General features: G+C 40.6%; 1 protein-coding gene across 39 annotated transcripts in view; it reads left to right on the top strand.

Moving 5' to 3' along the window:
- Positions 1-5402: 5402 nt before the first annotated feature.
- PCM1 (pericentriolar material 1) overlaps positions 5403-12817 on the top strand; it is a 42085-nt gene continuing 34670 nt past the window's right edge. For 23 of the 39 annotated variants that reach the window (XM_071743395.1, XM_071743389.1, XM_071743388.1 and 20 more), the window contains exons 1-6: positions 5606-5739; positions 9618-9736; positions 10349-10594; positions 11333-11605; positions 12155-12325; positions 12499-12615. In XM_071743395.1, coding sequence (XP_071599496.1) covers positions 9641-9736; positions 10349-10594; positions 11333-11605; positions 12155-12325; positions 12499-12615 — 903 coding nt within the window. In that variant the 5' untranslated portion in view covers positions 5606-5739; positions 9618-9640. Of the gene's footprint in view, positions 5476-5605; positions 5740-6366; positions 6392-6488; positions 6509-9617; positions 9737-10348; positions 10595-11332; positions 11606-12154; positions 12326-12498; positions 12616-12817 lie in introns of those variants that run through there. The other 16 variants (XM_071743408.1, XM_071743406.1, XM_071743407.1 and 13 more) reach the window with 5 other exon arrangements.

Below are 12817 nucleotides of genomic sequence, written 5' to 3'. Positions count from 1 at the left end.
ACTAAAGAATTACTTCCTAATGTGTAATCTAAATTTACACTTCTTCAGTTTAAAGCTCCTCTTGTTCTATTGCTATGTGCTCCTGTGACCCCACTGTAAAAGCCCTCCAAATCTGTCAGGCATGACCTGTCCTTGGTGAAGCCATGTTGGTTACCACCAATGACATCCTCATTTTCCATGTGCTTTAGCAGAGCCTTCAGGGGGGTTTGGCTGTTCACACAAATCTTATTGAGATTTGCTGCTCTTGGGAGGCTTTACACAGAAGTGAAGCAAAATACAGCAATGATCATTACTCTTACCAGTTTTTGACAAAAGTATGTATAAAGGATAAAATGCTGCTCCTCACTTCTAAATTAATGAACATGTTTATTACTTCCTATGATCAAGGTAAAGACGGTCAGTTGTATTAAAACAATTTTATATCTTTTGTGAATGTTTGAAAGAAATGGCTATCACAAAAAGCCCTCAATCTTTGTTCCAATCATATTAGCACTTTCAGCTGAGTACCTCCACAGGTATTTTATCTGACAGAAGCTAGCTTTGGGATGCCCAAACATTGACAGAGGCTGAGGGATGAGTGGATTGAGAGAGGCCTGCAGAGAAGGACTTAGTGAGTGAAAAGATAAATATAAACTGGCAATGTGCACTCACAGCTCTAAAATCCAGTTGTATCCCGGGCTGCATAAAAAAGCTCCAGTGAGTCCCCCCTGGAGTATTGTGTCCAGCTCTGGAGTCCGCAACACAGGCAAGATACGGACCTGTTGGAGTGGGTCCAGAGGAGGGGCAGAAAAATAATCAGATGGATGGAACACCTCTCCTGTGAGGCAAGGCTAGGAGAGTCGAGGTTGCTTGGCTGAGAGGGCAGAATGCTACATGAGATTTTATAGTGGCCTTCCAGTGTTTAAAGGGGCCCTACAGGAAAGAATAGGAAGGACTCCTTGATAAAGAGCACAGTAATAGGATAAGGGTTAATGGTTTTAAACTGAAAGAGGGTAGATATAGATTAGTTATTAGTGAGAAATTTTTTAGTACGAGGGTGGTGAGACACTAGAACAGCTTGCCCAGAGGAGCTGTGGATGCCCCATCCCTGGAAGTGTTCAAGGCTAGGTTAGATGAGGCTTTGAGCAACCCTGGTCTAGTAGTCAGAGGTGTCACTGTCCATTGCAGGGGGTTTGGAACCGGATAATTCTTAAATCCCTTCCAACCAAAACCATCCGAAGATTCTCACACCAGCAAACACAAGAATGTGTGTGTAATATCATCCTTTTATCATTCATACTCAGAGAAGTTACAAGCACACAAGAAGCTTTCCTAGTACAAAAAAATCACTGCTATTTCCTTGATAAGCTGTAACGCCAGTGTTAAGCACCACTTATAAAACACAAAGCTTTAATTTTTCTCATGCATATGATTTTTATCCAGGAAAGTTTTAAATCACATTCAGTTGTCATGTTGTTCAGTTGTGGATACAGAAGTGTCAAAGATGGTACAGTCATTAAGTGCTACTCTGTGTTTGTCAAAATTTACTTTCATTCTATTAGTTACAAAATAATTTATGTTCTCTGCATTCTCTTTGTGTAATGCTAAAGATAAAATAGAAAACATGTAATTGACTCCATTCTAGGGTTGGCTCAAATCACATATTTGAAAATATGCATTCAGTATTGTATAGCCAACATATATAGTAGGAATGTGTTACTTCCACAATAGTATTTTGTTACTGAATCAGAACAGAGCTGAAATCAAAGACAGGCAAACTCAGCTTCATGATTAAAAATCTCTTTATGTCCATGTTTTTACAGTTAGCCTCCTTTCCAAAAGTAAATGTTTGTTTGTTGTTGTTATTTTGTATAGACTCACTTCAGAATTGCATAGTATGTTTACAAGAAAATCTGGTTAAGTAGTTATAACTGATAATGTGCCAGTTATCAGAATACTATTGTATCTCCCCATTGTGTTTTCCACAAATAAAAACATTGCATGGCAGCTTCACACACACAGTGCTGTGGGTGTTTGCATAGCTGACTGACATTTTAAATGGCTTACAATGTTCCAAGGCAGACTACTGATGAAAGCCAGTACAGCACTACCTGCTTGAGTGGAGTTACTTTAGACTGTTCAGAAGTTAATTTTATTTACATAAAAGGTGGTCCACATATTCAAGAGAATAAAATTATCAAAAAGCTACACTGGATTTGGGCAACAGTTTGGACAGCTGTAATAAAAAGGGGACAACGAGCAAAAAACTGTTGTAGGGCTTCTAGGCAGGGCAATGGTGGTGCTTCTCTTGTATTTTGGTTGTGTGAAACAAGCCTATTTAATAAAACAGGACTGGTTATGCTTCATGTCTCCATCACATCACTTTTTTTTGCACTAGGTTTGATGCCAGTCACTAATATTTGACTGGAGTGTAATATCTCCAGTGCATACAAAAAATAAGTACTATAGACTTAGAAGATAATGGCAGTATCAAGATTACTTTCCTGACACATACAGATGTTGGAAAGGTTTACAGCAGGGATCCTGTCTATTCTTCTGTTGAGATTCATACACTTCTCAGAGGTCTGGCCAGGGTAGCTAATGCCTGTTTCCCTCTGTATTGCTTCTGATGGTTATTATGCTCAAGTGGATCATCAAAAACTGCTTTCTTTTCCACTGGCACTGAAGTGGTTAATCCTTGACCAGCCTAAAGCTTGGCTTTGCAGTCTTAAACACCTGTGCTTCTACCCTACACCAGATCCCAAAGGGATAAGTGGACACTTTATCTTCCTCTAACTTAACACAAAACTCTTTGTTATTGCCTTAAAAGATCTTTCCAATTCAGTATTAACCAAAGAAAGAAAAACTACTTGTGGCTTTGTAGCTTGATAATCATTGTGTAGCCATATTATGGCTATAGACCATTTTTGGCCAGTGTCCTTTCTGCAGAAAAAAATTTGTCACAAAATTAGCACACAAAGTGGACACTTACTATTTGAACTGAATGTCCTATATTTACTACCTTTGTTTCAGGGCCATTAAAAATCTCTCTCTCCAAATTCTCTTCACATCTTCTCTGCCTCAGGAAAACTCAAATCTTTCACTTCTTGTTTCTACTCCATACATGCCTCTATTTTGTTTGCTTTCTTCCTTTCACTCTGGAATAATAAAGTAAAACTAATAAGATACATCCAGCAGATGCAGAAGAAAAAAATCATCACACGTCTCTGACATAGTTTTCAATCCTAATTAAATTGGGCTCTCAAAGACAATCCATTCAGTTTCTGTGAGAGTGCATTCAGCATGTCTGCTGATGGAAGCACTTACAACACAGACCTTTGTAGGAGGAATTAGTTACTGTCAATCTAGAAGCTCATTAGTGTTGAAACAGGCCTTACCCCAAAAAATGTATTTCTCTCTCTTTTTTTTTTTTAATTAACAAAACACTCTTTAAGCCACATTGGTTTTTGCTCACAGTTGCTCCCAAATCTCAAGCTGTTACTGCGCAACAGAAGTGGAGAGCCATCTACTGGAAATAATACTTCTTACAGTACAACCTATAATTCTTTAATGGTTATTTTATCTTTTTTTTTCAGTCCTAATCCTCAGTGAAAAATGGCTGAGGAGCTCATACTATTTTTTTTTTTTTAATTTTAAAATTTATTTATTTTTTAAAGACCAAGTTTACAGCCCATTGCAGAGGAGGGACAGAAAACAATAAGAAAATAAAAATCATCCTGCAAATGTCAAGCAGGAATCAGAGTAATTATGCTCTAAGTTCCTATGAGAGATACACTACCAATATATGATATCCTGGCGTACGGAAGACCATAGTTATGACATATAGGGACTACAAGTAAAGCCATTGCTACTAAAACATACTAAAATCTACTTAATTTATTCTTTTTCCTTAACAGTGTATTATATTTTTATATCTTTTTTCCTTTTTTTTTTCTGCAGTAAACGATAGGAACGAGGGAGCTGTATTTTAAGAACAAACCACAGCAACAAAAATAGCTATAGACATTGTAAAAAGGCACTATTTCCTCTTAAATTCTGTCTCCACCTGCCGGGCAATGGGAGGTATGCCACTGGACGATATGAAGTATCTGACCAGCAGCAACACAATCGTGTGCTAAACATCCATGAATAATATATATTTATTACAAAGAGAGCGTCCATTAAATTTCTACAGATTCTTCTTAAATTTATTTGAGTTATGGCTATAGTCAGGAGCCTATAAGAGAAAATACTGAAATAATAGGCAGTCTTGGACTCAGCTCTTTCACTCTCTATGTGTTGCCCATAACTATTCGTTTGAGATTGAAGCAACCTGTTGGAGAAAACAATGATATTTTATTGCAACACTTTTATTGTAACATGTTTACTTCATTGTTTTTTCAATCATTTAGTTCCATTTCTAAAGTTACAGGTAGATTAACAAGTAATTGAAAAGGATTCATGTGTTTGGTTTTGGTTTGGTTAAGTACTAATGTAGAGGAGATGGGGTCACCTACATCATTTCCCTGTAGTACCAGTAGAAGGTTTCTTGCCACGGATGAATTGTGAAGCCTATGTAAATATTTTTTTTATTATGTAAAATCTTCTTAAAGATTCTGCTTCAGAAATTCAGTGTAATGGAGATGCTGAAAATGGTAAGTTGGTTTTCCCACTCTGACAACAAAGACTGACCCCTTTAATGAAATACAAACGATACCAGCATCACTAAAACAGAAACTGAAAATCCAGAGTGCTTTGCACAAGTCCAGCCCCGTAAGGACTAACAACTTCTGCTAAACACAAATTTATCTGGAAGAACCCAGTGATTGGAGCACAACAATAAAGCACAGTACAAGTATTACCCACAGCTATTTTTTTCAACACCAAATTCTTTTTTGTATGACTTTTTTTTTTTTTTTTCCCCCCAAAGGAAAGTTTGAAGAACCCAGAGCTGTAAACTCCAAGCAGCAAAGCAGGAATAATGGCATTGCACAACAAGAAGGGAAAACGTAGAACAGACTTCACTTTTTTCCACCTTTTCACTGCTGCATTTTCGGGTGTGACATCACACTGACGAAAGATGCGGACAGAAACACTCTTAGGGTTGATGCTGCTCCAAATGAGGACATGACCTCATACTCGTCCCCGCTCAGGGTAGTCAGGTAAAGCCTTTTACGGTCCACCATCGTTTTCTGGTTTTGTTTCACGAGCCCAAGAAGCGGCACACAGGCGTTGAACTCCCCGCCGCGGGGCCGGGCGCTGTCCTGACAGGAAAACTACCGCTCCCAGGAGGCGCTGCGGGACGGACGGGCGGGCGCGGGCCCGCTCTCCGCGCAGTGCACGCTGGGACTTGGAGTTTCGGTGGCCCCGCACTGTGGCGGCGGCGCACGCGGGGCGAGGAGCGCGGGAAAGGCCCTCCCCCCCCCCCCCCCCCCCTCGGAGGCTCCGCCGTCACGTGGAGCGGGGCGGAAGGGCGTGGCAGTGCGGCGTTTCCAGGTAACGGTGTGTGTGTCCCTCCGCTGGGGGCCGCCTCCCGCGCCCCTCGCCGAGTGGCGGCCAAGATGGCGGCGGCGGCGGCTGTAACGGCAGGGCCGTGAGTCCCTCCGGTAGCGCTGCCCCGCCGCATCCAGCGAAGCGAGGCCGCCGCCGTTCTCCGCTGCAGGAAGGCGAGAAAAGCTCGGAGGGGCAACTCGGGCCCCTCGGGTACCGAACGTCGGTGGAGGAGAAACCGGGCCTGGGTGACCTCCTCTCCGCCGCGGGGTGAGCCGCCCTCCACTCCCCCTCGCGTAGCGGGGCTGCCGCCTTCTCTCGCTGGCAGCGGGGAGGGGGAGGCGGCGGCGGCTGCCGGTGGTGGGGCAGGGCTGCTCGTCCCGGCCTGCACGCCCCTGCGGGCCCGCGTGGGTGGGCACCCAGGCGGCGAGGAGAGGGAAGTAGGCTCGCTGCCCGAGGAGGAGGGGTCCGGGCCGGCGGGGGAGCTGGGACGGGCAGGCCCTGGACAACCCTTGCGGTGCCAGCAGGTTGAGCGGGTCTCACCCGTCCGCCCAGAGGGAGGGTGCGTTACTCGCTCTCCAAGGAGACGCCGGCGGGGCCGTGGTAACAGCCGAGCTTTTGCCTGAAGCGATTTGAGCGGAGCCCGCCTACCTCCCCCCGGCCGGCCCGGTTTTGGCGCCGTGAAGGACCGGGCTTTCCGCGCGCCTCCTGACCGCCCCCGGCGCGCTTGGGTCGCCCCGGGCAGCAGCTCGGCGGCCAGGGCCGCCGGGAATCAGCCGCTCTGCCGGGCTGCTGCCCGCAGCGAGACCCGCTGGGCCTGGGTTCGGCGCCCCGCCGTGTGATCGGACCAGGTCGGGACGGCAGCCTGCGGGGCGCCAGGAAGGGCTTGAGCAGCGCGGCTCGGTCACGGCTCTGCAGGCTGGTAATGCTGGGCATCTCCTCCCTTGGCCCGAGTTCTGGAGTTTGAAGTTCTGCCAGCGCCTTGTTCCTGTGAGGGCTGTCCAGTGTAACGAGAGAACTCGCTCCGTTGTCTGCTCCTGTTGGTGACATACTCTGTTGGGTTAATGGTAAATTTAAGCTTAACGAGGAGTGCGTTTTTTTAAACAGCTGAACTTAAAAAATATTTGGTCTCGTTTCCAATCTTTATGGTTCTGTTAGGGCTCTTTACAACTTCCTGTTTTCCATTTAATCTTCAAATGTTTGTGTGCAGAATTTTCAGAGCTCTTGCAGTTCACATGAATGCTCTAGAGGAAAAAAGGTCAAATGCAACTCGGCTGTAGGAAAAAACATTTAAAATATGTATCTTTGATTTGTTCTGTGTTTTGTAGTGATACTTGTAAGCAAGTATATTACTATGAGGTATACAAAATATAGACTTCTATCTCACATGTTTTGACTACAATTTTATAGTTACTTTATTATTTCTGTAGAAATATACTTAAAAGGTTTTTTTTCCAAGTCTTTAGTAAATGTTGTAAGGCAGTACAACATGCTCAAATAGAGCTTTTATACAGATTCTCCATGTGCAAGATGCTGAAATCGGTAATGTGTTGCTGGATGCAGAAATAGCATAATAGGAGGATACCAAAGCTTTTGTAAGAGGATTTCTTATGGAAATACCTGGTAAAACGAAAAAGAAGAAAAAAATACGCATTAATGAAGTGTGTGGGGGGAGGTGAAAACGAAAGCTTCATGGGGAGAAGCTGAGAGAAAAGCTGGATGAACCTCTGTGTTTTTAACTGATTTGAAGGGATAAAATAGGTCAACATATCTCTGTGATCTTAAACACCCTTGAAATGTAACTGATTTGGAAATATCAAAGACTATGATATGAATAATTGGAGACTTGCTGTCTGGGAAAGACACAGTTCTGTTAGAACACTTTAAAATCTCTTTGCTGGAAGCAGTCAGGATAGCTTTATTTTTGAACTGTATTTATTATGGTGCATTGGTGTATGCCCAGTGCCCCTCTTTGAGAATATTATTCAAAATATTCCATCTGTGGCAGTGAATTCACTTCAGAGGGAATTAGAGATGCCTCCATCAAGGATAGTTGGAGATAGATTTTTATGGAAGTCTTAAATGAAATAAATGCAAATAGTATTACATAAGGAACATAAGGAACAATACTGCCATGTCTTGCTTTTCCAGTGGAAGGTAGGGAAAAACTTGCTAGGGTTTCAGAAGAATTATATAACGTGGTGATGAGGAAACAGCTTACTGAATTGGACTGTAAACCCAAATGGCCTCTAATCTTGTCAAGATGAACTCATTATGCTTAGCAGCATGGGTCAGGATAGAGTGCTGGTTGTAATGTTGAAATAAGTTGAAATAAGTGTAGTCTGTTCTACTGTTTCCCTTCTTGCTCATCTACAAAGCTGAACACTTGTAACTGAAGAAAGTTGGTGCAAATTTACCTTGAGTTGTCAGGAGAGCTTTCCTACAAATTTTTCATAGAATACTTGCACTTCTACATGAGAACAAATATGAAAGGGTATTGTGTTCATACTTTCTAAATGTGACAGGTCAGTTGCACAGGAGGTGTGGTTTTACAGTTGATCTGACTGGGTTTCACTCCTGATGGCATGGCTTTTAATTTGCCTTTGTTGAACCTACAGATAGTTCTTATGTAGTCACAAGGTTAGCCAGGTCAGGAAGCTTATTCAGTTGAGAATTTGTCTGTTTGATTTTATTTATTTATTTATTTAAGTTTCAGCCTTGTTGGGTAGCTAGTTTATAGGTTGCTCCAAACTGTGGCAGCATGTCTTATGTTGGTACACTGTTGAGTGGATTCTGTGGTTATGGTATAATGAGCATACCTGGTAGGTCCCCATTTCCTTACTTTGTGCACCTACTGAGAGGGCTGCAATTTTGATTGAATTCTGTACCTAAGCAATATAGGTGTACTAGTACAACTTTTAGTTCAGGATTATTTTTTTGCTGGAACTGATGATAATAAACCCACAAAATTCTCTAATACTTCTTAATCTTGAGTTTTAGCTGCTCTCTTCCCCTGTACTGTGTAAAATCTTGGTGTGACAATAATAGTAGAAAGGCTGCAGTAAAACATTTAGAAATAAATGGTCCTTTTACTATTATTTTTACTTGTTAAAATTAAAACTAGGATTGTGTAACATAGTACCTAAAACTAGCTGGAAGAAGGATTTCTCTGCAAGACTTTCTTCTATGCAATGGAAGTTCATAGAAAAAGTTTGTAGCACCATGCAGGGGAACTGTGCCAGCAGCACTTAAATTGTACAGTTTTTATTGCAGCCTGGGAGTATATAGAGTTATGTGTTCCTCACCTTTTTGAACAGGATTTTTGAAAAGTCAAATTTTGCTCCTTTAAAGGATTACTTAGATCTTGCAGCTTTAATAGCTTTCTTATTACTGATGTCAAAACTAGAAGTGAAAGTGAAAATGTATCTATTAACTTTTTACTGTACAGAATGACAGTATTAGAAAGCAGCAAAGCTCTAGGAAACCAAAATTATTCTGTTAGGTTTTGGTAGAAGCTATAATAGTATAGGTGGCGTGGCATTCACTCCTGTATTAAAGAAAGTAAAAATCCTTTTCTTGATACCTAATTTCTCTGTGTTGTATCAAGTATCCCCCTCGGTGCTCTGCTGTCAGCATCTTAGTAGGGCAATGTGAAAGTTTGACATACTACATCTCTGAAGTCACTTACTGTTTTGAATAAACATTACCCTGGACTTGAAAATACAGACTTTGTAAACTACAAAACTTTATTAGAAAGACTACCTTATGAACTACAAACTACTTGGCTGGTAGTTGGTTACAGTTGGTAGCTGTTAAACTATAACAAACAGTGTATAGTGTATTTTGAGTATTGAAAGCCTTAAAAAAATAAATATGCAATCTAAGAGCAGGGATGGAAAAAAAGTTTTTAAAAACCCCAACCTGCAACTACTCTGTATTCTATTTTTAATGGCAGTATCGGTGGTGTTAGTACTGTTACATTTTTAGTAACAGTTTACTGAACAGAGAATTTTAGTTTCCTAAACTGGCCTTGTGTTTTCATTTTATGATGTGTGTGTAGCTGTCATCTCAGATTATGAATTTTCAAGATGCTCTGCATAAACTGGTTTTTATTAATACAGCACATTTCTTTTACCTGTTTATTTTAGATTCTTTTTATTGATTGCTTGTCATGGCAGCAGGAGGTGGTCCCTTTGAAGAAGGCATGAATGATCAGGACATGCCTAGCTGGAGCAATGAGAGCCTTGATGACCGGTTAAACAACACGGTATAATTCATCTTCTCTTTCTGTTGGCATTTTATGCTGTATATTAAAATTAGCAAGAAGCTTCTGTTAGTGGCAGGTAACAATGCAAACCCCAAAGCCTTGTCAGTACAACTTTACAGTAAAATATCCACAAAGCCAATAAAAATAATTGTGGTAGATGTACGCAAGTAATGAGTGTTATTCAGAGGTTGTGAAATGTGTAGCTGTATTCATGGGAAGTGGTAAATAAAAGTAGCTCGACCCAGAAGAATTGTGGGTGTCATGAACGTGAAAACACTTATTTTCAAAGTTCTGAACTGCTGCGCAGTCTTCTTTAGCAAAGAATTAAAATGCAATTTTAGCTTCATTTGAAACTAATTTATTGCAATGCAGGATGAAATAGGTTGAAAATTTCATGACAAGCCATTTTTAACATCTACAGTGGAGTAAAATTGCATTTTGTAAAGTGATGTTTGCTCTAGACAAGTTAGTGCATGTCTTGATAATTGCTTTTTATTTTTATTTCTGAAATGGAAGTAAATTCTCATTGAATTGAAATATTTACTTTTTATCTATGTGGATAACAAATGCAACTTTTTTTTTTTTTTTCTCCTCCCTTTGGTTCCTTTGAAGGACTGGGGAAGTAAACAGAAAAAAGCAAACAGGTCTTCAGAAAAAAACAAGAAAAAGCTTGCTGGGGAAGCTGAAGCAAGGCTTACAAATGATATATCTCCAGAATCCTCACCTGGAATGGGACGACGGAAGACCAGAACTCCTCATAGTTTTCCTCATACCCGATACATGACCCAGATGTCTGTTCCAGAGCAGGCTGAGCTAGAGAGGCTTAAGCAAAGAATAAACTTCAGTGATCTGGATCAGGTTTGCATGAATACTAGTTCCCACTACACATATGGATACAAAATTTATTCAACTATTTCTTACTCATTTGTCAAATCATTAAGATTGCATGAGCGATTAAGATTAGAAAAAGCTTACAGGCACCCTGGGAGTCAAATGAAAATTCTGGTTTTGGACTTCAGAAAATTGTGGAAAGTTTTGGACTGTGGCTTTCTAATGCTTGAGAGTATGCTGTCTTAACTTTTCCTCTCATCATTAGCATATTTCTCTGTCGCCAAACAGTATTTGTTACTCATCATGCTTGTCTGCCACTCAAAAATATTTGTTACCATATTCTGAAAGTCTGTTCTTGAAGTGCCAGTTTGTAATTGTGAACATTGTTACCCTTCTGGATTAAGCGGAAGAGTAGCCTTAAAAAATGCTTCTCAGGAGGGTGTAGAGAAATGTATGGTATGAATTCTTGAGCCATAACTGCTTCTCAGTGGCACATTCATCCTTCCCTTGTCCAAAACAAATAAAAGTATAAGGGATTATTTCTTCGGTAACAAAGAATTGCAGAACCCATTTGCTTCTCAGCTGTCCTTGGAGGGCGGGCTTGCTTGCTGGATAATATATGGCACGAATCACCAGCACTGTCTTCAGCTGGCTTTTTGGCTAGTCAGTGACTAATCCAAGTGGTGAAATTGAACAGTATTTAGAATATATTGGAGAAAAAGATGAAGTGCCTTTTATAACTTTTTTTTTCTTTTTTTTTAATAGAGAAGCATTGGAAGTGATTCTCAAGGCAGGGCAACAGCTGCTAACAACAAACGTCAACTTAATGAAAACAAAAAGCCATTCAACTTCGTGTCACTGCAGATAAACACGAACAAAAGTAGAGAACCTGCCTCAGGTTCCCAAAAAAAGGAAAGTGGGGTATCACTGCAATGTAAAGAGTGGCTTGGAACAGCTCTAAGCAAGGATTTCTTGCAAAATTGTCAAGTCTCTGCTCAAGAAGATGGACAAGGAGAATCATCTATGGATAGTAGTCAGGTATTTACATAGCCTATAAAGTCTACAGACTATTTACTCTTACTAAGTTTTATATTACCTTGTGACTTTTCAGTGTATCTCTGAATTTCTGAAAAGCGTAATTGTTAAAGCTTTGCTGGAGATCCTTAATTGCCTTCTGTTCTAGAAGGTAACTTGAGATAAATATGAAATTGACCTTAGTTTTGTATTGTTCTTTAGAAATCTGTTTGTTGGCAACAGAAGTAGTATTGATTTTTGCCTGAGAGGTTGCTGCTCTTATACAGTTCCACAAAATGCTCTCGAAGTTTAATATTACATGTTAATGAGATCATTTTTCTTTTGGCCTGTGTTGGCAAGGAGCCCTGTGCTTCAGCCTTGCAACTTCATGCATGCTTAAATCTTGTAAAAGCTGTTGACTTTTAACCACTTGCAGAAGTGTGCTTAGAGGATTGAAAGTACTGCTATGTCACCCCTTTAATTACTACTTTGCTGTTGCTATCACCATGTCTTGTGCATTAATTACTTTAAATCTGTAGCTGAATGCCTTCAGTAACTTGAGTATCTTTACAGATTGTGAGCAGACTAGTTCAAATTCGCGACTATATTGCTAAGGCCAGCTCCATGCGGGATGATCTTGTAGAGAAAAATGAAAGATCGGCCAATGTTGAGCGTTTATCACACCTTATAGATCACCTTAAAGAGCAGGAGAAATCCTATCTGAAATTTTTGCAAAAGATGCTTGTAAGTTTGAGAAATAATATGTTTATTTCTGCACTGTAAGCTCTTTTAGGAGTTGACCATTGGTGTTTTGATGGTGGCACTGGGGGTGTTGATTTTGTTATGTAGTACGTTCCAGCATTCATTTTTACTACCCCCTTATATAGCTTTTGATTTATACCAATGAAATATTTCAGGCTAGAGAAAATGAGGAGGATGATGTTCGGACTATAGATTCAGCTGTGGGATCTGGTTCTGTAGGGGAGAGCACATCGCTAAACATTGATGTGCGGTCTGAGGCTTCAGATACCACGGTAAGCTGCCTTTTAGTAATTAAGGTGCTAGAATAGAAATGAAGACTTTGTTTTGTTTTTGACATGATTGTTATGATAGTGTCATAATCTGCAGTTCAATTAAATAGTAAACCCCCAAACCTTTTGTTCAGGAGGAGTTCGTGCATGTGTGGATATGTTTTTAAATTTTTTGTATGAGAAAAAATGTAATGATTCTGTCACA

Source organism: Heliangelus exortis, chromosome 4 (genome assembly GCF_036169615.1).
Source record: "Heliangelus exortis chromosome 4, bHelExo1.hap1, whole genome shotgun sequence".
In the NCBI taxonomy this organism is placed as follows: Eukaryota; Metazoa; Chordata; class Aves; order Apodiformes; family Trochilidae; genus Heliangelus; species Heliangelus exortis.
This window is presented reverse-complemented; position numbering and strand designations above follow the sequence as displayed.